The 26,867-nt window shown below is 38.2% G+C and overlaps 1 protein-coding gene across 2 annotated transcripts; it reads right to left on the minus strand.

Moving 5' to 3' along the window:
• Nucleotides 1–1,578: 1,578 nt before the first annotated feature.
• Nucleotides 1,579–23,442, minus strand: LOC113060419 (phospholipase DDHD1-like). 2 transcript variants are annotated; one of them, XM_026229322.1, is made up of 14 exons: nucleotides 22,196–23,442; nucleotides 20,361–20,537; nucleotides 17,271–17,366; nucleotides 13,482–13,610; nucleotides 10,404–10,551; nucleotides 7,484–7,593; nucleotides 7,117–7,223; nucleotides 6,003–6,265; nucleotides 5,832–5,907; nucleotides 4,776–4,925; nucleotides 4,631–4,695; nucleotides 3,919–4,088; nucleotides 3,643–3,816; nucleotides 1,579–3,153 (listed from the first exon to the last, which is right to left on the minus strand). In XM_026229322.1, exons 1-14 carry the CDS (start codon nucleotides 22,878–22,880, stop codon nucleotides 2,975–2,977), a joined length of 2,529 nt encoding a protein of 842 aa, XP_026085107.1. In that variant the 5' UTR covers nucleotides 22,881–23,442; the 3' UTR covers nucleotides 1,579–2,974. The 2 variants fall into 2 exon arrangements, with proteins under 2 accessions (XP_026085107.1, XP_026085108.1); XM_026229323.1 differs by lacking the exon at nucleotides 17,271–17,366.
• Nucleotides 23,443–26,867: the final 3,425 nt, after the last annotated feature.

The raw sequence follows: 26,867 nt of genomic DNA on the forward strand, positions 1-26,867 counted from the left end.
GATAAGGTATTTTCCAGCTGTTTATCTGACATAAAACCTACATGGATTTGGATGTGAAAAAGGAAAGAAAAAAAAAAAAAATATGGATGGCTCTTTCATTAAAATGCATTTGGATATTTCAAAAAGAGCTTAACTCAGCTTCTCCTGAACTCCGAAGCAGGAATTTGTGCTGAAGTCGTGGATTGCATCACAAGAATGTATAAACTCTCTCTCTCTCTCTCTCCTTTTTAGGCTGTGTTTTAATTACGGTGTAAACAGCAGGCTGTGATGCAGAGCAGGGAAATGAAGAGGATGGGAAGAGCTTCACAAGAAGAGGTGTCTCTGTGTTTGTGTGAGCTGTGATGGGAACTGTTACACACACGAGAACCTAAAGAGTCATTTTAACTCCAAAACTGTAGAACTGTTCCTAAAGTGTGCTCTTCTATTGCAGAAAACATTATTGATCGAAGCTTGAGCTCTTTAATAAAATAACTGGGGTTTCTGTTTACATGCAATTCACTTTTTATATTTAGTCATTGAAATATAACAATGATTGTATCTGAAGACATTAAAAGAACAAATATTGTCTCGTCTCCTCACTGTAAGCTAATGCAAAGTCAATGCAAATCTCCTGGTCTCTGTGTGGAGACATCTGGAGAAAGATAAGGGTTGCTGGAAAAAGACATGTGTCACCATCTAGTGGCCAAACTGTCACATGTCTCTCAAATAATGAGGCCAGACGGCACAAATAACAATACTGCAGGCGTCAGATGAATGTTAAACACAGTCATATGTAGATATAATATAGCATGTACTGCAGCTGGACGCATTGATATACACTTGAGCTCATGTGTGTCTGCTCTCACTTTTACACCAGAACTGCATTTGCATTGAGATTTTTCTTCAAAATGTTCTCTATTTGTTCTTATCCCACATATTTTCTGACACTGATCAATGTTGTCAGCAATGCTGCTCGTGCTATGAACTAATAAGTGAATAAACATTGTGCCTAAAACAGAAATCCTTAAAGGAGTAGTTCACCCAAAAACGTTCTCCCCAGATGCAGATGAGTTTGTTTCTTGCAGTGAATGGGTGCCGTCAGAATGAGTCCAAACAGCTGATAAAAACATCCCAATAAATAATCCACACCCCTTCAGTCCAGCAGTTAATGTCTCGTGAAGCCAAAAGCTGCACGTTTGTGTGAGAGAAATCCATCAAGACATTTTTAACTGCTTCTGACCAAAATTTGAATCCATAATAATGCTTCCTCCCCTTTAATGAAATCATCTTTGTTTGGAAAAAATAATCAATGAAGCTATTTATAGGATAATATCATATGAGGAACCTGGCAAGACTTTTCTTTGTTTCTTGGTAAACCTCTAAAACAAAGAACTTATGTTTGTGTTGTTGACTTTAAACATCGACAGCCATTAAAACCTGTTTATCTGGTGATGTTTGCTCCTTCAATTGCCTCTGCAAATTACTTTACCTCCACTGAACATCCTGTATTTGATTTCTAAATAAATGCATGGAGTCTTTTTCTGCGGAAGATCGCCTCCAGCAGTGTGTAAACGTGTAAAGGCTGACTCATGAAGAGAATCAATGTTGTAGACAGTTTAATGACATTAACACAAGAGCTAACAGAGATCCAGTGTAACAGGAAAACATTAGTGTTGCTAAAGCTTTACACTAAACGTGACCTACAGTACAAGGACATATAAATCTTCAATCAACAGCGTCGCATGTCAAGAAGTAGTGGCAGATACAAGAAACAACAGTCTTGAGCCCCGTCACATCTGAACCCACACACACACATCTGGATTCTAGTCTAATTATCATCATTTCCATCAGCTAACCTCTACGTTTAATAGTGTTGATATCCCTGGCACATATAAATGCTACAACTGTAGTGAAGTGAATCTGTCAGGAATCTGTCAGGAACATGTCCAGGTCACATTTCAGCACAAAACCAAAACTAACAAACAAACCTTTGCTCAAAGACTATTCTTTTTTTATTTTATGTTTCCAGGAAAGTCACTTAAGACTAAAATTCTCATTTACATCAATTTACTTAACTTTGTTTATTTATTGCACTGGGAGATTATTTTCATGAAAAGTAAGCATTTTTAATGTGTCTGGTAGGCAATCATGAAAATAATGTAAATTAATAATAACATTTAGGGTGGTGAAATGTGACTTTGACACGGTCTGATCCGGTTTCATGAGATTCTCACCCGCTCACAAACTCTGGGAAGGATTTGGCTAAAAACTCAAGCTGAATTATCTTTCATAATCATGTGCGCTGCATCAGTAACACGAATAAACATGGTCAGACCACGTCACAATGTAGTTATGAGGGCATGATTAAGAAACCGTGAGTACCCTTCTGCATAACCCTTGTTTGGAACAATATATTCGCTGTGCTTCTTATTGCATTAAACAGACACTGTTCCCTCAAGTCAAATATCTAAAAATAAATCTCTCGTGCACATATTTAAATAAGTGCCAGCCGTTATTAGGGATTTATTGTGTATGAAAGCTTGTTTTAACCACAGAATAAAAATAAAAAAGATAATTGTGACTTTATTGCAATTATGATAAACATCTCACAACTCTTGTAAAAATGTCTAACTTGCATTAGTGATATACTGTGTACAGTAAACTCCCAACTGTGAGATAAAAAGCCAGAATTATCTCATGTTTTCTTCCATGGTGGAAACAAGCTTCCCTGATTATGTGCTGCTGACTGAATAATGAACTCTATTTGACGTCTGCTGCATACTCCTCCTAGGGATCGGGTGCATTCTTTGGACTTACTATATAAAAAAGATGAGTTTTTCTCAATAATGAGGCTGGGAGCTGCAGGGTTTGCATAGTCTCTGTCCGCTTGGGAAGGCTTAGGAAACTCAGAGGCACCGAGTGTTCGTCCAAGTGTCCTACAGACCCAGAGCGGACAGAAGGACAGGAGTCTTTATGGAGGAAAGTGCTGTCTGTGCTACAAGGGACTGGGGTTTTCTGTCTGGTCTGTGCTCTGTGGCTTGTATATGAAGGTCAGGAGGAACAGGGCGACGTCATGGGACGTCCAGTAGGCCGTGTGTGAGGTCACAGCCGACCAATAGCGGCTCTCAACCAGACCCTCCCGAAGCTCGTAGTCAATGCGGTGCTCCATCTCAACTGTGACACACACACACACAACCAATCATTACGAGCTCAACAGACGGACAGAAAGAAAGAACAGGTAAATATAGTACTGTTAAAGGGTTAGGGGTCTGTTCTGCTCACAAAGGCTGCGTTTGTTTAATCAAAATCACAGTCAAAACAGTAATACTGTCAGATATTCTTCTGTGTGAATCGGTGTTAAAGTGTAATGTATTTCTGTATTTTCAGCATCATTCCTCCAGTCTTCAGTGTCACATGATCTTCAGAAATCAGAATAATATGATGATTTACTGAAACATTTCTGATTATCAATGGTGAAAACTGTCCGATATTTCTTTGGAAACCGTGATGTGTTTTATTTTTCAGGATTCTTTGACGAATAGAATGTTTTTGTAAGATTATAAATGTCCATACTGTCAATCTGGATTAATGCAACACAGCCTTAATGAATAAAACTAACTCATTTCACTGCATTAAGAGAACACAAGTGTTGGTTGTACACACCCGCTGCATCGAATAAAGAGGAGGAAGAGGATGGAGATATGGCTGAAAATGTAAAAGTGCTTTGGCCGTCCTCACTGTCACCAATCCCAGAATCCACGGCTGACGGCAGGCTGGGTGATCGAGAGAAGTGAGAGAATAACATCCCGCCGATGCCTTTGCCGATATTCGCAGCGCCTGCACAAACAAAAGGCAGCAGATTAACAGACAGCAGACTGACTATACACAGCTCTTTATGTCTGGAGAAGTGATGTGAGCTCTGAAAGTGCCAGGATGTACCCAGTATGCTGGCCTTGCCCAGGCTGGTGAAGGACTCTCCGTAGTGTGTCCTGCTCAGGACAGGGGAGCTGCTGGGACTGGGACTCTCCGTGTCGGACGCCGTGCTCTTACTCGTGTTCAGATACGTGGGTCTGACCTCATCGTACGGGGTGGGGCTGACGGTGTTACACCTTCAAAACAACACATGAGAACCCGGCCGCTGTAGCCTTTAAAGCAGTGATCCTCAACGCTTTTATCATTGGTGCTCCGCTGTTAATAATGCTTCTCAGTATCAGTGTTGTTACAGTTTTTGCTGCTTCATGTTTTTGTGGAAACCATGATGCATTATCAGAAGTTTCGGAAAAAAAGATTTAACCTACATTATAAAATCTAAATAGTATAAACGCGTCAATTTGTTTCTACCTCAGTAACTTTGTATACTGACGCACATACAGTTCTTGAAACTTCTGGAATCGTAAAATTACTTACGGTTACAACTTACAAAACACACGTCAGAAATACTGAAAATATCTTCGCTTTTATAATTGGGGGCTCAAATATTGAACAGCAGGGGGCCTTCGAGTCAAAAAGGTTGAGATCCTCTGCTTTAAACACTACTACAAATAACGACACAAATAAATGAGACACTGAAAAATGAAGGTGATTCTGATCTAAATAAATGCGTGAGTGTATTTCATAAGCATGCAAAGCAATGTTTCTGATCAAGACTCACCAGTGTATCTGCACAGGTGCGATGTTGCTGTAGTGCTTTAAAACTAGTGGCTCCAGTCGATAGGCCTGAAGGACAATCAAATATATATGTATTAGCAGAAAGACACGAGAAGCTGGCAGACTGAGATGCAGCGCCGTGGTCTCACCACAGGATCTGTTGGGTGGAAGATGTTGAAGAGGCGCCGGCAGATGGATTTGGGCATGATGTGGTCCTGGTCACCGGTGTCTCCGGGACGGATGCCTCTCAAAGCCAGAAACACAGCCAGAGGAGACCCCATGCAGAAGAAGTTCTCCACCTGCAATTCAATTAGTCAGCTTTATTATATGGAGATATGGATGTGTGAAGATCTCCTCACACTCCGCTCATATGAGATGTAGATCAGTTTGTTTCTTTATCAGATTTGGAGAAATGTAGCACTGCATTAGTGTCTCATCAATGCAGTGAATGGGTGCCGTCAGAATTAGAGTCTAAAGAGATGATAAAAACATCACAATAATCTGGAGAAAACACAAGATGAACACATCCAGCATTAAGATGTATTTTTTAATTTAAACAGTCACTTATAGCTAAAATACGAGTTCATAATCCATAATAACGCTTCCTTCAGTGAAAAAGTGCACCTCCTCATTTATTTTGAACTCGTTTGGCTTGTAAACGCTGCTTGATCTGTGCAGATTTCTCTCCTGATTCAGACCAGATGATTTTTCACTGGAGGAAGCATTATTATGGATTAAAGGCCCGTTCACACCAAGCATGATAACTATAAAAATAACGATAAAGATAAAGTTCTAAAAATCGTTCCCAATATTAAAGAATAGCAGAGTCCACACCACCACAAAACTTGCTCCAGGGCTCCCTTGTAAAAATCTCAATGGGACATCACCTGGTAAAATAAAGGAAAAAAAAAAAACTCTAACGATAAAGGCACAGAGAAACGATATCATATTTTAGCCTGAAGCAATGTCTTCTCCAGATGTTAACTGATGGACTGTAGTGCTGTGGATTATTGTGATGTTTTTATCAGACTCTCATTCTGACGGCACCCATTCACTGCAGAGCATCCATTGATGAGACACTGATGCAACGCTACATTTCTCCATATCTGATGAAGAAACACACTCCTCCTGATCTTGGATGATCTGAAGGTAAGTGCATCTTCAGCTTTTTTGGGTGAACTATTCCTTGAATGTCACTACATCACCTTAAACTTTAATGTAGGGAAGGGGGCAGGTTTAGATGCCTTCAGGCCCTGAAGTTGATCTTGCAGTTCTCGTAACCTGTCACAGACACAGATTAATTACAAGATTTATGTTTTTTCTGAAGAATGAGTGGTGCTTGTTTATTGGTCAGACACTTCTACGCAGGCGCTTACCTTCGTCTGGTTAGTGTCACGTCCTCCAGCAGGTGGCGCTCTTCATGAGTGGTCCAGTGTAGATCTTCTCCCTCCAGCTGATCCTGATGTTCTTGCAGACAGAAGCGCACAGGGTCCCAGCCGGTCATGATATCAAAGGTGATGACGCAGCCCAGCGAGTGAGAGATGATGGACACTCTGCCCCCTCTGCTCTCAAACTCAGGGTTTCGTGAGCAGAAGAGAGAATAGAGACGGTTGAGCTCCTGCGTCAAACCTTTAGTGATCTGGAAGGATGGATGTGAACCATAGAGTAGATTTAAACAAAATACGTCATGCGTCAGCTTTATAGGAAGATATATAGTACTGTTTAAACGTTTGGAGTCAGGAAGATTTAATCAATGCTTGCTTCAGCATTAAATTGATTAAAAGTGACAGTAAAGGCATTTATATTGTTGTTCTTTTGTGCATTCTATTCATCAAAGTATCCCGAAAAATAAAATGTATCTGCACTGATAATAAATCATCATATTATTGTGATTTCTGAAGATCATGTGACACTGAAGACTGGAGGAATGATGCTGAAAATACAGCGGAGCATCACAGAAATAAATTACACTTTAACACAGATTCACACAGAAAACAGCTGTTTTAAACTGCAATAATATTTTACTATATTATTGATTTTACTTAATTTTTTATTAAATAAACACAGCCTTGGCGAGCATAAAAGTTCTTTTAAAAAACATTTACAAAATCTGACAAACCCCAAACATTTGAACGTTAGTTTAATTCCCCCCAAAATAAACATTAAAAATCACCAACATGTTGTTCCAACCTCGTGTGACTTTCGTTCTTCAGTGAAACACAAAGGAGTCGGTTTGCAACATGCTGATGCTGCTCTTCTCCATACATTTAAAGTATATAGTAACCAGAGGCTTTCAAGCTCCAAAAAAATAACATAAATGCACCGTTAAAGTTTCATAGCTTTGTGTGAGCAACTTATTAGTGCTTGACAACCCCTTGTTATTACTCTATATGCCTTCATTGTGTGGAAAAGAGCAGCATGAGCATCATTCTGAATTTGCATACAAGACTGGAACGAGGTGAGGGTGAGTAAACACTGAATACTGTTGACCTCGTCTCTGTAGAGAGGGCTGGTGTAGTACATGATGTCCATGGCGCTGCTGTTGAGTAAGTCTCTCAGGCCTCTCACTTTGTCTGGTGTGATTGACTCCACTGTGTCTGCGTGTGGAGAGGACAACACTCTCAAAATATGCATACAGAGTCTGATTAACCAGTTCTTCAATCATCAGTTCATCATAAATGTTAATGCCTGTGTGTGGTTTAGTTTGCACAGCTGATGGAGGGATGAAAGATGATAAATGAGTTCATGGTCTGTATTATTCTCCCTGCTAAAACAGCATGTGTGTGTTTGTGAACAAAAGGCACAGAGTGTGTGATAAGAGCAGCTGTTTGGACACGTGGTGTGACGTCTGTCTTACCGCCGTCTAAAGCCAGTTTGGAGCGCCACTCGACCGGCAGGAACTCCACGTGTTCCTCGGTTTGATCAGCGAAGTGCTTCTCCTCCATCTTCCTCACAGCTTCACGCAGCCTGAACACACCACAGAACATCACAACACCCTTCACAATGTGCACACTTTCAGTATTATTTAAAAACTGATGTTACTGTTAACTAAAAAAATATAATCAAACCATTTTAGAATTTCATTAGAATTACTGCTGAAGTAAAATAGGATAGAAATGTAAGATGAAAGAGTTAAACTTAAAAAACAAGCACAAATTTAAAAATGGCCTCGGAGATGAAGTGAAATTAAGTGTGTTATAAATCATTAAACTGAAATAATAATTAAAGCTAGGCAGAAATATTAAAATGACAACTAAGAAAAATGATAAAAGCAGTCATTTTTTTTCTTGTTAAATTATTTTACACATTTAAATTTTCTTTTGTTCAGTTTCTGCTATTTAGATTTTTGTTTTTGTAAGTTGTTGTTTTTTATGATTAATAAAATAAAAAATGTAGAATTAATAAAACAGAAATGAAAATTGAATATAGGAAAATCAAAGTTGGCACAAAACAGCTCCAAAAGTAAAAAGGATGTGTGCACTTTCATATGTGATTGATATCTAATATTTTATTCACATTTTAAATAAGTCTTATTAGTAGCTATAAATAACCGCTGTGTTGGTGGTTTAGTGGTGAGCATAGCTGCCTTCCAAGCAGTTGACCCGGGTTTGTTTCCCGGCCAATGCATTTCCTTTGCAGAAGACTAAGAAAGCTTCAGGCCCAGATGGTGTTTCACCTGGCGTCTAAAGGTCTGTGCTGACCAACTGCTCTCCATCTTCACACAGATCTTCAACAGATCACTGGAGCTGTGTGAAGTTCCCTGCTGCTTCAAACGCTCCACCATCACCCCCATCCCAAAAAAACCCTTGCTGGATCCTCTTCAGTTTGCATACACAGCAAACAGGTCTGTGGATGATGCAGTCAACATGGGATTGCATTACATCCTGCAACACCTTGACAGACCTGCGAATTACGCAAGGAATCCTATTTGTGGACTTCAGTTCAGCCTTCAATACCATCATGCCTGACCTTCTCTCAGCCAAACTGTCCCTGCTCTCCTTCCCCACCCCAATCTGTTCCTGTCAGACAGGCAACAGCTCGGAGGCTGGGCAAACTCACATCCAGGACCACTGGCGCCCCCCAGGGATGTGTTCTCTCACCACTGCTCTTCTCACTGTCAATGAACAAACGCACTGCACTCACCATCATGAACAGCACTGTGGCTGCAGTGGAGTCATTCAGGTTCCTGGGCACCATCTCTCAGGACCTGAAGTTGGGCACTCAAATTTGGGACTTTTCCACTGCTCGGTATGGTTCAGTATGGTTCAGTTTTGGGGGGAGGGGGTGTTTCCACTGGAAACAGTACCTGGTACTTTTTTCACCTTTGTCGAAGTACCAAGTGAACTGTGCCGTTACCAAAACATGATGTGTAAACTGTAACTGCTGATCAGGGATTGGCTGGAGAGAACCGACATTACCTGCATCAATGAACTTACGACACAAACCCAACAAATCCACTGGATTTAAACCAGCATAGCCAGGGATGGATCGAATACAACTGCTTTGAACGAGAACACCTTTAGTAAAGACGTTCCTCTCATTGATAGCAGAGGAACGGATCCAGCGATAGCTTGATGGGGTGACGTGGGATGAAAAAGTTTTTCAGAAGTCGAGTCAGGCGTAAAGGCGGTGCAACTATAACCACATATAAATAATCCCACCCACTCTAAAGTGGTACTGAACTGCAGTCGAAATCCAAACTGAGCCGAGCCGTACCATGCAGTGGGAAAGCGCCAATAGACTCGATTATGTAAAAGGCCCAGCAGAGGCTGTACTTCTTTCGCATGCTGAGGAAGTTCAACCTGACACAGGAGCTGCTGAAACCGCTCTACTCGGCCATCATTGAGTCTGTCCTGTGTTCATCTCTAACTGTTTGGTTCAGCTACAAAATCAGACATCAAAAGACTACAGCGGACTGTCAAGACTGCTGAGAGGATTACTGGTGCCCCCTGCCCAGAGTGAGGAAGGGCTGGTAAAATCACTTTGGAGAACTCACACCTAGCACACTCCCTCTTTGATCTGTCGACCCCTCGCAGATGATAGAGTGCACTGTGCACCAAAACGTCCAGATACAAGAACAGTTTTCCCCCCAAGCCTTATCCCACCTGTACAACACAACACACCTCAGGACTGTACTTCTGTAAATAGATCTGTCAATGACACCTATGCACATTCACATTTCTGTCTAGTGCCATTTTCCTTTTCTTTATATTTCATTACTATATTGTTATTTTTCACTTATCATCCATTCTCTTTATTATTAGTGTTTTATTACCTTAACTATATGTATGTCTGCACTGTGTTTGTACTTTCTGTACTGGAAGCTCCTGACACCAAGACGAATTCTTTGGGAATTACACTTGGGAATAAAGCTCTTTCTGATTCTGATATAAACATCAGAACGCGATGTTCTGAATAAAAACATTATTTTTCAACACCATTAGCACCCTATCAGATCTTCTACAGTAGATGAAAATGAAAATCAGTTTGAGAGCATCCTGAACATGAGACACGAGAGAATGGAAAAACCAGGAGCTCTGAACATGTTTACACGAGGGATTCATCTAAATACATTCTTGATTTGCATGAGCATTAGCACTAACACATTTGGCACATGTAAATATTGCCACTTTCTTTACTTCGCCTGTGTTTCTTTCTTACTCGTATGTTAAATGTTTGGTCCATGGGATACTGTATTTGACACATGCACACATTGTCACATCCTTTACTTGTACAATTAAAAAGCATTAGCACTAACAGCACTCCTGAGGACTCACATGCCAGTGTTTTTGATGATACGATCCTTGTCCATCTTCTGTCCAATGCCATGGACCACAAACACAATGTGTGTGGTCTGAGGGGGTTTATCGTCCAGCGAGGCCTCTTCCACGAAGCCGCGGTGCAGTCTGGTGCCACTGCTGGAGGCTGAGCACAACATCATGAGAGAGGTTTCATTAACACACACAGCACTGCTGCCACCTCCACATCTCTGACTACATTCAGAATATAACGTGGGCTCTTCTACCTCTACTGCTTTTTATGAAGAGACTGCAACAACATAAAAATATTACAGACACAAAAACATCCTACCTTGACTACATTTGCAGGTTTTATTCTGTTAACACGAACTAACCGTTTTAAAACACTTGATTAAAATTAATTCATTTAAACGTTTACTAATACATTGTTCAAATCAAATGTTGTACTTTACCAAACATTTACAAATACTGTAACAAAAGCTTTGCTAATTGTTAGTTAGTACTAATAGTACCTTATTGTAAAGTATTAACAGGGTTGTTCTAGTTAGCTAAAACCATAAACATTGTTACTTGGAATAAAATAAATAAAAACATGTAAATATATAACTTTTTTGTTCACACTTAAATTAGGGACAAATTCTCACTGTGAACTAACAGTTCCCTATGACTTCTGTCTCAAACTCAAAATTGGCTGCTTATTAATAATTTGTAAGGTAGTTAAGTTTAGGTATGGGGAAGAGATGGATCTAAAATATGATCATGCAGAATAAGGTATTAATATGTGCTTTAGAAGTACTAATAAACAGACTATATACTAGTAATATGCATGTTAATAAGCAACTATTTGATAGTGAGAATTGGTCCCTAAAGTGTTACCGCTTATATATATATATTAGGGGTGTAACGGTTCACAAAATTCACGGTTCGGTTCGATACGATACACTGATGTCACGGTTCGGTTCGGTTCGATACGTTTTAGATACAGCAAAATGTAAAAACATCTCAACTTTTCAGAATGCCGCAAGCGCACCGCGGGTCATGTGACAAGAACCAACCAATCAGCTTCATCCTTTCCCGTAACAACGTTGAGAGCTCAGCCAAGATGAAGGATCAGCTGATCATAGTTGTATATGGATTGCAATTTTGAAATAAATTTAGTAGCAGAGCTACTGCAAGCGATTTTTAGAGCTGCAAATCCATTTATCCTTCGCTGAAATTTCCGCGTCTCATGGAGAGAGCACGTCATTGTTGCTTAGCAAAGACAGACGCCTCATGAGCGCTTCTGCCCGAGCGCTTTGGAAAGGAGGAGAAAGACGCGCTTAGCGTTTTCCATGCGTTTTTAGGCACGATATGTGAACGGCCCCTAATTCGCTCGCTCACTCAGCACGCGCTGAAGGCTCGTTGCAAAATGTCGAATGCCTTTAACAGACCAGAAATATAAGATCCTAAAATAACCAACAGGTCTGGTGTTTGGGTTGGATTCCCTGTAAGCTATAGTTTCTAAATGCTGCAGGGATAGTTTGCTGCGTGCATGTTTCTCCTTTTTTTCGTCTTTTCCCAGATAGTACTGACGCATATATCCCAGATATTCCCGCTGGTGTTTTTTTTTTTTTTTTGTATTCCCGCTGGTGTACCCTGTCATGTTGCAGATGCGACATACCGTTGTTTTTTTATCCACCACTCTCTTGCCATCACCATTATAGCTTAAAGGGAATCCAAAGTGCACCCAAACACCAGACCTGTTGGTTATTGGGGGATCTTCTCATTTCTAGTCTGTTAAACGCATTGGCTATTTTGCAACGAGCCTTCAGCGCGTACTGAGTGAGCGAGCGCCTGCTGAGTAGCCTAACATAAACATATAAGTTGGTGTTTTTTTCTTCTTCGGGAGTGTCAGGGGCGTTGCCTGTTACGTTGTTTGGGTTATTGGGCTACCTTGTTGAACGCATATCATTATATTTCTATCTCTCTCTTTTTTTTTTTTTTTTTTTCAAATATAATTAATTACTCCAACGAACCGTTCGGTATACATAGTGCGTACCGCGTACCGAACCGAAAGCGTCGTACCGAACGGTTCAATACGAATACACGTATCGTTACACCCCTAATATATATATATATATATATATATATATATATATATATATATATATATATATATATACACAAAATAACTCAAAAATATATGGATTAGTTCACTTCCAGAATAAAATATTCCCATAATTTACTCATCCCCATGTCATCTGAGACGTTCTTGTCTTTCTGTCTTCAGCTGGAAAGAAATTAAGGTTTTTTTCAGGAAAACATTACAGTATTTTTCTCCATATAGTGGACTTCAGTTGTGCTCAACGGACTAAAAATCCAGTTTCAATGTAACTTCAAAGAGCTCTACTCGATGAATAATAATGGTCTTATCTAGCGAAACGAGCAGTCGTTTTCTAAAAATATTTTTGTTTAAATTACATAAATTGTCTCCGACTTCAAAATCGTCAGACATCATTCTTTTACCTTCTGTAAAGGGCATTTGACTTTCTTTGTACGCTCGCTTTGTAAACACTGCCTATGTTACGTGTGAACTTCTCAACATGACTACATAATGTGTAAAGCCCAGCTAGTGCAAGACAAGCATTAGTGGTGAAAAAGTACATACATTTCGTTTCTCTAGCCAAGGCTCTTATTCCTCGGCTGGGATTGTGTGAGTCCATTGAAGCTGCACTGAAACTGCATTTTTATTCTGGAAGTGAACTAATCCTTTAAAAAAATAATGTTCAATAACTAATAAAGCCTATAGACATATTTACAAACTAAAATATAAATTAAATGATAAGAGAAAAACTGATTTAAAATATTAATAAAAACAATAATAGTATCAATAATAGTGCTGGCATATTATCAGAAATGCTTTGAAATGTGTTGCTATTTTATTATTATTTTTTAATATATATATATATATATATATATATATATATATATATATATATATATATATATACACACACAAGTCTGTGCAAATCTGGAATGTTTGAATAGTTAAAAGAAAACAATTCTCCAGAAATCCAGCTGGGATTGATGAGCGAGACGATGGCTGTGTCCTCTCACCTTTAGAGAAGCCCAGCTTCTGCGTGACGGTGCGTGCGATCTTAGACGTGGTGGCATCACTGTACAGATACACCTCGTCCACGCTGTACCAGTCCACATGACTGCGGCTCAACTGCAGACTGTGAAGGGCTGGACCGTGATATGTGGACAACATTTAGGAAAGCAGACGACACTCATCTCATTCCCAGACATGGCTATGTATTAACACACATCACTGTTCACATTACTATAGGACGCCATGAAACTACAGGAAGCAGAAAGTGTCTTTTCAGTGCACAGACGCGTCTGGTTTTAATCAGTGAATAAAGTGTCCCATATACAGTAAAGAGAGCACACTGAAAAGCCATCTGTCACTCTCTCTTACAGAGAGATATGAACAGAGAAATGAATCTGGCTAGAGGATCAAATCAGCAAATATTCACCCGATGTTAAGAGCAGCCCTGTCTCAGTTTCTACTCCCAGTATGTATGAAGTCTCTATTGATTAATCATCATTTTTGTTTGATAGTTCACTTCATAAAAAATTAAAAGTCTATGTGAAAAGACATTCTGGATGGTTTAAATGTACACTTGTGTTTTTGTTAAAATGCTTATATTAATTATTTGGTATAAATTGCATTACTTGGAGTCAAATTACAGAGGGGGAAAATAAATAACTTTAACAACATTAAAAAATTCCTTAGATATCTTAAATGCCATTGATACTATGGGTCTTAACAACCCTTTGTTTTGTTATTTTATTTTTTTTTTTTAAGGCTCTATGTGATTCAGCTCTAATAATGGGGATCTCACTGTGGCTTCATGTGTAAATGGTTTTCAGTGGTCAAAAACCAAATAAGGGTCACTTTCCCTGCAGCTTTGCATTATGTTCCACTCATAGTGGAATTCTACCCATTTTCAATGGTCGAAAACCAATGTAGGTCACTTTGCCTACAGCAGATACATATGCAAACTTTGGAAAAATCATATTTTTGCAATTGTCCTCAAACATTCATCTGTAAAATGAAAAAAATAAAATTAAAATAAATAAATAAATAAATAAATAAATAAAATTAGCTGTATGCAAAGTGACCCACATTTGAATATGTTTACAACTGAAAAATGTATTCATGGAGCCACAATGAGATCCCCACATCTCTGTAAATTAAGATGTTTTTAATATTTTTTGAGTTACAGGCATGAAAATAATGCAAAAGTTGCATATAATGCAACAAGGATTTCTATAGGTTTTACAAAAACACCTACCAATCTCTGTGTACAATGAAAATAATGATGTTGCCATCTTCCTAAAGTCATTTCACTCCCCGTAATCTGGCCCTAAATCTCAGGTGAAAATTGTGATCTCTACAAAACACTGAATTAATCCATCATTTCTTGTGTCAGTAACACTTCATCTCACTCTTCACTAGCTGCTTATCAGCTTGCATATCACTAGCATATCGGCTGTTTATTAGTAATTATTAACCACATATTGTTAATGATAATATTTTAGATCCCTACCCCATTCCTAAACTTAATAATAACTACCGTAGTAACTTTTAATAAGCAAAAAATAAGTCATAGTTGATAGTTAATTAATAATGAGAATTGGTTCCTTAACTAAAGTGTGTTGTATTTCTTTCCACAGTTTTGGTTGAGTTCAAAACCCTTGAAAGACCTTTTAGTATAGCTACAATATGTGTATTTTAACACTGCAATGCTTTTCTCCATAGACTTTAACTGTAAGATTACAGATTTACTGGGATTTTTGCACATTTCTTAAACTGTGTTCACTATGATGGGTGAATAATTCAAAATAAAGCTTGTCTGTACTCAGAGCTGCTCTTTTCCCCAGGCGTCTAAGGCATAGAAAAGCAAACCAATGCACTGCAGGCCTAGAGCATCATGCCAAAACACAGAACTCAACACGGTCAGGACGTCCAGTGCATTGATGGATCGGGATGAGAACAGACTGATGATTGACAGCTTCTGTGCTCTTTAACTGCAGTGATTTCTACAGTCTAGTGTCAAGTGACCGTCTCTCAGTCATCCTTATCTGTGTAAGTGAGGACATTCAGAGGACAGCGGGGTGATCAAATCTGAGTCGAGCTTCCTGATAAACGCACATTTATCTACAGAGGACATCTTTCAATCTGAGCTCTGAATAGGATCTTCAAGATTGTATTTCACAATCTACAATAACAAGGCGACATAAGATCAATTTTTGAACTGTACATCAAAATATTAATAGAGGACCATCCTAGCACCATCTAGATGAATGCACTGAACAAGGCTGTTTTATAAAGGAAAACAATGGGGAAAAGCCAATGGGCAACAAGCAAAGCGTATGATGAAAAGCTAAAACTGGCCAAACATTGACCTCATAATTGGTTTACCCACTGGGCATTGCATAACACTAGTACAACACTAGTATTTGAGTTGGAAAACTCACTGTTTCTCAGAGAAAACCCAATGGAAAAATCTAGCACTACTCTATTGGCCTACATACATGGAGCTACATGGAGTAGTGGAGTATTAGAGCAGGACCAACTTAATCTGGAGGGATTACGAGGCCAACTGAGGTTAACAGGACTTGTGCTAGAAAACAGCCTGTCACAGACACTTGGTTTTCAGCATGTATTTTGAAAGATATGCCCTTCTCTAGCCATGGCTGTGAGTTTAACAGAATCTCTCAAAAACTATTTGTGGATAAAGCAGCATTTATCAAGAGAACGGTCATTACCAGAGAAATGTGCACAATACAATGGAAATGTAAGTGGTAGGCACAAAGGAAGCTACCGTGGCTCTTTTGCTCAATGTAATACATGTCTGTAAATGAACTGTTGCTGGACATCTGTAATGTTTATCATCAAATTACGCAGGAGTAGTAAATTATTGAATGTAGGAAATTAACCTAACACAAAATATATTTCTGTACGTATGCAACTACATATACATTATTATGCAAATCTAAAACATGAACATTTATATAGATTAATAGGAGCAGAATATACAGCAGATACTAGAATGAGCCATATTGCAGTATATTTAAGGCCGTATCCTGTTATCTTAGTAATTAATAGTGGTGTCTAGTAAAAATAATGAATGAAATAAAGTTTCGATCATATTTAGATTTAAAGATCACTACGTTTGTGAACTATTGGCCTTGGTTTTTATCAGTCAGAAAATGACATAAAATATTTTTTTTTTACGTTTTGTTTGTTTTGAACTTGGACTTGTTTTATCACTGTTTTAGTTCCTGGTTTTCCAAATTTGTTCATTTCCTGTCCTTGTGTTTAATTATCCTGTATATTAGTTCCTGTGCTAGTTCCCATGTTGGATTTCCCCCTGCGTTTGCTCAATAAAGACTGTTCTAGAGTATCCCGTGTCTCCTGTGTGCTTCCACCAAGACATATCACGAAGGTGTCCCTTGCTGTTTCTGTTTCAATTTACATTACATTTCTGAGTGAAATTTGTTTCAATCAGTCAATCCTACACCAAATTTCAGTGCACAACCAGGCACAATTCAAAGAACAGGTCTGTGATTAAATAAACTTTAACATGAGACACAATGCATTTATCTGAAACACTGCTTTAGGCTTTTTGGGTACATCTGATTCTACATATATTTGCTTAATAAGGAAAAAACAGCAGGAAAAAAAAGATTAAGTGAAACATAAGGGACCAAAAAGGACAACACTTTTAGGAGATTTGTGAATCTGGGTATAAAGCTGAAGCGAGGGCTCTAATGAGCTAAGGCGGAAACACAGAATCAGCATCTACAAGGAGTAAAAATGGAGGGTTGAAGTACCTTGGCATCGCTTTCGCTTGTGACTTTTAGCACTCGTCTGATATCCGCTCCATTTGAATAGAAAGGCGAGGTAGAATGGGGGGAAATGGGAAAGAACTAACAAACCAAAAAAAGAGTAAGCGGTCACGTTATTGGCAATGTCACTTATCTATACCACTATATCACTGTAACATGGAGCTTTAGTTTCAATAAAAACCCACAGCATTATGAGACTGCATTGTACTCTATAACATGCAACTCAACATACAAGTAATGGCATCAAAATGCGTTATCTCAGCAGTTCACTTAAGCAGGAAAGGCAATAACATCTAATAGACCTGCTGTGTTAGTCACACGTGAAAATCATGCTTCTCACATGCTTATAATAGTTTTTTTAAGGATTTCTAATTGAAAGCATGTGATATGAACTAGGACACATTGCTTAGTTCAGATGCGTTAACCAATAATGTTGCGATAACAAAGACAGTGAAAACACAAAATTACTCAGTCACGTAAAATCACAATAAACTCATACTTTAAATCCAAATAACATAATTGGTCTTTTATTAAATAAGTGTTTAAGGGAGCTGCGGTTTTGATGCTTTGATCCTACAGAGACCATGTTTACAAGCACAACAATATTGCTTTATTACATGAAATTTAAACATATTATAATTATGTATGTACAGTGCATTGCTAAAACTAGATTAAGACAAAGCACTGTTAGTTCATTATGCATATATAAGATTTAACATGTTAACTGCAGATAACTGCTAAATATGCAATAAATGGCAAGGAGAATATCTCAAATACTTCCATAAGAAAACAGCAGACACATTGCTGATATTATACAGCTCCTGCTCAGGAAATTTACCTTTTCTTTACATTTTCAAATAAACCAAACACTCATTCCCCGTTTTCAGCAGACCTTTAAAACGTTTTTATCCCATTTATTAAATTAATTGGGGAAAAGTTTGCATTTGTAAAATAGATATAGGCATATCTGACTTTAAGACTGTAAACACTTTTGAACAATGAGCACACTAAAATCTGTCTCATGTGTAAAGAAAAGTGTAATGCTCAGCATGAAACTGCTTTTACAATGTTAAAATAAAAGCCGATGACTTAAGACTAAAACAAACTTAGGTCCCAGTACAGAGCCCTGTGGGACTCAGTTGTGAATTATTTAACAGAATTGCTTATTCAATAGAATCTGCTCTCCTGGTAGGAACAAAACTGAGGAAGTGCAGATGACATGATTTGGACTGACTGACTGACTGACTGGAGTAGATAAGACAAGATTTTCTGCACAAGAAAGTGTTGTGTTTTATCTAATTTGATCTAATTAATCACAATTAATCAAACTTCTAATCGTGATTACAATAATGGATGCCACAATTATGTAATTGTTCAAAGTGGCAATTAATAGTTTAAACTCCACTTACATTATTCTGCATGCTTGAGATGCGTTTTTTTTTTCTTTTGACAAGTTATCTTAAAAGTTTTCCCCATTATTTTAATTTTAGTTTCAGTATAATATTATAATACAACTCATATTTTTTTACTTTTTTATCCTTTAAAGAAGAAACCAATCCGATGTTGACATTTGAGGCTTATTATAGAATATACTATAGAAAAGCAGGTTTTTCAGTTAGTGTTTTCACCTTATTTTCATATAAAAATATGGTATGCAGTTATAATTGCAAAGGAATAATCGACAATTATGATTTTTGTCATAATCATGCAACCCTAGATCTAAAGGACCTTTACTTGTGATTAAAAGTTAGAACCCAGTGGGAGATATTCATTCAGCATTCATATAACTCAGTGTTTAAAGACACCCTGGATGTAATTTTGTCTGACCTACATTCAGTACCTTAAGTGGACTCAAAGCTCCCTACAACACAGTAAAAATGCAGTGTAGTTTAACAGCAAGGAGAAATTTACCTAGCTATAGGCCCTGTTTAAACATCTCAAAGTGAGATGAGTCACATTGGCACATTAACAGATTTTTAGCTTTTTGTAAAAGCTTAATCTGAGGACATCCTCAGTATCAAAATCCTCTCTTCAGCTCTCATCACATGGCCTTCTGTCTCCTGCAGTCTATACGGTTTGTGCAAATTCTCCTGCAAAATCTTAGACTTTAGTTTCACTTAAATTTTCTCTAAAGACCTGGTGATGATCGGATTCCATTCCTCCCTATTTTACTCCATTATCCTATAAATAAATAAATAAATAAATAAATAAATAAACAAATTGGTATTTTTGCACTGAATTGCCATTATTAACATTCACTTCTGGGTTGCAACCTAACTCTGTATTTAGTTTCCATCACTGCTCTTATTCAAATTTCAAGTAAAATTACAAAAATGTTAATTCAAAACATAAAAAATGCATAACATCTTACATACATCATTATAGATGATGTCATAGACACCATTATAAAACATTCAAATAAAAAGATTCAGCATTTTATGCAATCACAAGAGGCTTTTGAAACAATGGACAGATTTTTTTTTTAATGCATAATTAATATCAATTCATCAATTAACTTATTTTTGTAAATAACATTTTATTTTACATGAACAATTTTAGAGCTAAACAACTGCCACTGTGCAATGTGACATACGCACCATGGTGTTATGCTTTCTAGTGTCTTGCCAGATTAAGTTATTGTTGTTTTGAAAATGTATTGTTTAAAAGAACTGACTCCCCTTATTTGCTCTTCATGATTTGAGCCCACCTTGTTTTAAAGGGCCAGCGTGGAGCAGATTTTCCAACAATATTTCACATGGAAAAGGGGTTTATTTGTGTGTTTATGGATAGAAATGATAACTGAAAAAAAAAAAAAAAAGATTTTGTGCGAATGCGATCATGTTTTAGATCAGTCATGCATGCAAGAAGTGCACTCTGACATACACAAAGCCATTTCAACTGGTCTCAGCAAAGAGGGCAGGTGTGGCCTGGTCAGGAACAACACCTTTTCTGATGGATTTTTCATCTGCTTCCCAATACTTCTAACTAACCTACAGTCTCACATCCAGGAGGAATGCTCTCTCTTTACAACGAACCTACAATGTAGAACAACCAAATGATGTGCTAGTCTCTCACCATTTTTTCTGTCCACAGTCTTGCTCAGCGCGTCCGTCTCAAAAGCGTCCTGTATCTGTTGTCCTCTGAAACACGCCAGGTGTTCTTCCTCTATGAGGTCGCTCTCATCCTCCTCGACAGGCGTCCATGTGCCGTCAATGAACCACTGGCCTCTCATGACAGGGATACGATCCTGTTCTACAAGGTTGGGAACACAAAACAAAGTGCTAACCGAACAGTACAGACCACAGAATAAAAGTAGGAAAGGCCTAAATCATTCAGCAAACTAGTACAAGTGTAAGAAACACATGTATGAAACTTGGGTAAACTGTACCCACTGTAAAAATTAGTTTTAAATCTGTAAATAAAACAACGATTACTGAAGTACGTTTTGCAAAAAAAAATCTCTTTCTACTTCTAAAATTAATGTTTAATTAAATGTGTTACATGCTGTTTTTTTTGTGATTATTTACCAAATATTTTAGTAATTTTTGCGTGAAAATTGTTTAAAAGTAAATGCAACACCAAATTAGTTTGACTACCTGTATTTAAAAGTTTTACACATTGAAGTATTCTGCTAAAATCATCAAAGTTACATAATCTTCACCGGAAATGCTAATACAGATAATTGTTATGCAAAAATCTAAACATGTAGCCTTTAGCATTATGCACCGAATATATCTTGTAAAAGATTATTTCATTCAGTTAATATTGTGCACAAAGTTATTTTAATGTTACGTCATAACATGATATTTTAAAATAGAAAAATTTACATTATTCTTTTTTTTATTTGTAATAAAATAGAGTGGTTTGAATCTATATTTATTTCTGATGTGAGAGCAAATACAGGTATGATATGATTTATTCTATTTATGCGAGTAAAATGGTTTGCAATGTTGAAAACTCCCAATAAGAAGTTAAAAGAAAAGACAGAGGTCTTACTTTAAACCTGACGTGAACAAAACTGCAGGTGTGACAGACACCAACGAGTGTTAATAATTCAGTGGACACCACAGGGAAGGTACTTTTCTTGGAAAGATACGCATCTTACAAACAAGCTTGGAAGGATCTAAAAATTCTCAACAGCAACCATACATTTTTATTATTTCATTATTATTATTTCATTCAAATATTATATTTAATTAAATAATCATTTATTATGCCTTTAACCATTTAAAAAATATATATTTCTTATGATTTTATTTATTTTTCTTGTTCTTGTAGTGCTTTTTATCGTTGATCACTCTTTGGATTGTTTGGTTTGGAGAGATATCGGTCTCATAAGAGGATGTCTCCGTTCCAGTGCAACAGGGCGATGTTGGATATTTGCTGGTCAGATGAAGTCCAGGAGAAGTAAGGGATGAAGTACAAGTGAAGTCTGAGCGCTGAAACAAACGTTACTAAGATTATTCGATAAACCCCGCTCATATTTATCACCACTTGGCCTCCTGCTTTCTGCGGTTTCATAGCTTCTTCTTTCATCCTCCCGGGTTTATAGAAGACTCATTTGATGCAGTATCAGACAAAACATTTTTGGGATGTTTGCACAATTTAACATACTAAAACAGATCTTGTGTCAATAAAGCAATGGACTGCAATATGACTTAAGACAAGACAGAACTGACTCGAATTCAGGAAAGAAATAAAAGCCTGTGGGCTGCTTCATTCACTCATTTGTCAAGTCAAAACTTGAGTTTAAAAGAAAATTAGTAATCAGTGATATTATTGATTTAAATGCACTGATACTATCAGATGAGAACAAAAAATAAACTGAATTGTGCTGTTTCTTCTGCTTTACAGCTGAAACAATCTGTATTGTATAAAGCACTAGATAAATGAATGTGAGCAATACTTACGATTCCAGTAGACTGGATAGCACTCTTTATTGATCACATCCACCTCATAGAGTCCTCCTCTGACACACACTGCTTCTACAGCGCTCTCTCTGCTGGTATTCAGTGACGACTGACCTCCATCAGGCCCACCGTCTTCAGGAGTCTCCTCTCCACCACGCCTCAAAGCCCTTTCCTGGTTTAACTGACAGAATCTGCGATACATGATCTCTATCCTGAGAGAGTCGTGTCCCATGAAGGGCTTCCATGTCTTCTTGTCCTCTTTGTAAAACCACCGGACCTCCTCGGGCCCCAGCTCGGTGATCACCTGGAGTCGGTGTCTGGACGCGCTGGACCAGGTGGCTCTCCGAATGCCGAGCAGACGCTCCGTCCCGTGGCTGTCTGACGCAGGGTCTGTGCAGTAAGCTGTATTGCTGGCATGGAGGTAGCTGGAGACTGGAGGTCTGCGTGGGTCCAGACGACCCCTAGGGAGGACGTCCGAGGCAGGATCCTCATGGTTCCCGAGTCTCAGTGTCATTCTGTCACGTGGTGAAGGGTGTCTGTCCGCGTCTGACCGCACTGCGTACATCCCTCTCCGAATGGACTCGTCGTAGAGGCTGATGAAGGCATCGTTCCAGTCTCTATTGCCAAAAGACAGCTTATTGCCAGGACTGTTAATAAAGCGTGTCTTCTTAGTAAGACTGCTCATATCTCATTCCTCCTGGAGCCAGCAGCTGTCCCGACCGGAACTAACCTCTGTGAGGTCATTCACCAAGGGCCATGACGTCATGTCAAAACTAAACGAACCTGAGCCACTATAATTTAACAACTAGATCACACTGTGTCATGTTGTTCAGCTGATGAGTGAGCAGCCTGGAGTCGTACACCTGGAGTTATGACGTCAGTACACAACAAAACTACCGTGGACGCAACTTACCGCTCTTAAATGTACATTAAACGACTTTGTGTCATGTTATTCAGCTGTTATTGAGCCAGGCAAGGACGAGGAACCGGTTTCACGGGAGGCAGTGATTGCTTCACTACAGGAGCCAACATGCCGTCTGCCGTACCTTGAAAATGAACCGGAGCGCGTCCTTTCGCCGAATCACGCACTTCCGCGCTGTTTATCCATAAACGAGTCCGTATCACAAATAGAAAGATAAGTCTCTGTGCGCTATTCCGGTCAGTCTGACGGCGGCTAGGAAATGCACTGACCCGCTGGCACACTGACAAGTGCGGGATGTACGACCTTACATCACAAGAGACGTAGTGCGTAAAAGCAGTCACGTATGAGCGTAGCGCGTACTTGTTACGCAACCAGGTAAGCTGTTTGGAGCGCGCACGTATCTGTGAACGCGCATGAGGCCAAACAAAGAACAGATACAAAGAATACAAAGAACTGTAGTTTATATATATATATATATATATATATATATATATTCACACACTGTATAGATATAAAGTATCCCACATAATGACATATTAATAATTATAAATTATTTGGTGTAATTGTATTTAGACAGAGGTTACAAAATGTTAGTAACTAATGAAATAAGTTTCTCCAAAAAGTTTTTTATTTATTTATTTATTTATTTTGGCTGAACCTTAAACTGTAGGTTTTCCATGCAGAATCCTTAAATATCCCTGTAATTTCTATAAAAACAGAGGAGCCATAGGCTACTTTTTCCCTTTTATTAAAATCTCAATTTGTGAATTGTATTAACAATGTATTATTTGATCCACGAGGATACTGTGCTTTATACAGTCGCATAACAGTGGCTCCAGGTGATGAACATGAACAAGAACAAGAACTTTGAAGGATAAAACATATAGCTTTACCAGATGTTGGGGAATTTATTATTATTATTATTATTATTAGCACAAATTTATGTTGCATCCACTTTCTTTACTATAGTGATAACACAAATGTCCACACGATGGCGCTGTTGTCTTGCTCCTGACCTGAAACCATTCCTCAGCTGTGTGGTCTTTTTAGTCTTTGTCCTTCGCTCTGACCAGGTTTGAAGCGGTCTGTGGATGTTTCAGCTTAAGTTTCGATTTGTGGGCCTCAGTGTTAATGTGTAAGTGTCTCTTCAGCACCGGGCCCCTGATCTCGACGGTTTCGTGCCCTAGGTGCTGTTAGTCAGCTGTCATGAAGTCCACTTTGCAAAAACAGCAACAGGTTTTTAACAACTCGGGCTCATGTGGGAATGTGGAGGGGCCCTCGTGATGTGAAACCCCATCAGGCCCCTGAACACCATTGTTCCTTCAGCCATGTTTCCAGCGAAGCTAAAGATACGCCTGTGGGTTTCAGCTCGGATGTCTTCTGCTGTGATTTGTATTCTGTCTGACCACAATCTAAAGGGCTTGCGGTTTCTATGCAGAGAACAAAATAGATGTGTCTGCTTCTACTGTTTACATGGTCTGTGTGACTTACTTGAGTTCAACTGTCCACAAGTGTACAGCTGTTATCAGACTGCATGCCATGTTTATACACATACACTACTATTACAACAATAAACGTGGGCCAGCTTCTGCTAATGTATGAGTCAGATGAAGTTAAACGCATTGCTTTTGTTTATTTGAATCCCCTAAAAGCTGCATTAGGTTACACTAATTGATTTACAATAAATGTCTGGTGTTTTAGGGCACATCTGGTCTGAGTCTGCAGCTGGAAGAAGCGAGCGTTTGTGAATATGTGAAATTCACGTAGAATCTTCCTGTTTATGACATGTGTCAAGAACATTTGCCTCGTAGGAAATAAACCTCTTTAATATACATCGTGTGTTTATGTGAGTGTGATTTGGTGTGTGTGATGTTCATGTGTGCTGGGACATCGCATCTGTCGGTGGGTCCGTGCTCGGGGGCTAGCAGACTGTTCTGTTGTGAACACTGCCCGTCAGCCCCTCTCTAGTGTGCACTCGCTCATCCTCACTACTGTATCAAGCCCCTCATGCAGTTACAGATGCCAGCAGATATCTTTAACCCTTTGGGCTCCAGACACTCAGTCGCCAAAATATCTTGCATTTCTGTCAAGTTACATGTTTACCACACTTTAAAAATGATACGTATCATGTGATACTTCAAGAGTTTCTTGTTTGATTTCTTGCCATTGTGTAGTTAATAGTTCACCCAGCTAACAAAAATATGTTCTAACAATGTTTTATTATTTCTGAATGATGATAAATGATTTTTGAATGTTCTTTGAATATTTGAAAAAGAGAGTTACATAAAAAAAAATTACATGAATGTCCTACTAAAATGCTTTAGAAGAAAACATTACATGAATGGTGTGAAAAAAAGAAGTTATTGTGCTAACGTTCTATTTACATTACTGGAAAAACATTTGTTAATAACTTTGAACCTTTCCAGAACGTAAATGACAATGCAGGCATATTCCTTTTTCTTTTCTTTTTTTTACAAACACACAACAAAATCGATTTTATGTATGTATTTCCTTGCACAGTAATGTCTTGTTATGGAAAACCGTTCAATCTCTCTACTGAATAAAAAGTGAATCGTGGGTTTTATTTTAGTTTTCATTTCATTGCACCATGAAAGCCAGTGTAAACAGGGTGAAGCGCTACAGATGTTCGCATCCTGACAGATCCAAGCTGTTATATAGTATGCTTTGGGAAAATCTGGATGCATGATCACATGATCTGAATCAAGAGGGTGACATGCACAGGTGCCATGCCTTATATACAGTGCATGTAATGAAAAGTTTAGAGTAAGTATGTTTATACTGGAGGGATTTTTTCATGAATTGGAATGAATCTATAACATTTGGCCTCTTCATTCAAGCTCTCGGTTCACACATGTGCATCAGCAGCTCATCGGTCTGAGTCAAGCTGTTTCCTCAGTTCAGTGACTGTTGAAGGTTCAGTTCATTCATCACAGGATCAGATACACGCTGTTTCGGCTCATTTCCAGTCGGAGTGACTGTCAGGCGTCTAGACGTGAGTTTTGATTGAGTAACTTGTAGATCTGTGCCGCTCGATCTATGAACTGTATCAGACACTTCTGTCAGATTTGATGAACTGGTTCAAATGAATGATTTCTTCAGGAACTGGACAGTTAATAATGTATCACAGGTAATATGGTCTGTTTCTTGCACAATCTAATCATTTCTCTCCATAAGACATCATCAGGAACAACGGGTATTCATTTGTTTTTGAACAAAGTCATCGGCTTTGACATTTAAAGAACCAAAAGGATCATGGTTTCATATTAAGTATTTACTATTCTACTGAAGAAAAAAAGTCTCCTACATCTTGGATGGCCCAAGAGTGAGAAAATCAACAGCAAATGTTTGGGTGAACTATCCCTTTAACAGCATTTGTCCATTTAGAGGTCATGTGTGAACAGGACACGTCACAGTGGAACCTTTTCTGGACGTGTTACAACTTTTTAAAACGTATAAATTATTTAAGATAAATGCTGCATTAAAAGCCTTCTCATAGACGACAGATGATGATTATGGAAATAATAAAAAAAGATTTTATATTATTTAATTAATATATTAATTAATTTAACTAATTTAATAAATGATTAACGATATTTGTTTCTTTTTATATAAAATATTTTCATATGTTAAATAAAACACTAACTTAATCAAACTTTGCTGATTAAGCATCAAACTTTCAAACTTCCCGTCTGGTGGCGCTATGATTATAACTGAACCTTGTCATGCCGC

The sequence above is a fragment of the Carassius auratus genome, chromosome 42 (assembly GCF_003368295.1).
Source record: "Carassius auratus strain Wakin chromosome 42, ASM336829v1, whole genome shotgun sequence".
Lineage (NCBI taxonomy): Eukaryota > Metazoa > Chordata > Actinopteri > Cypriniformes > Cyprinidae > Carassius > Carassius auratus.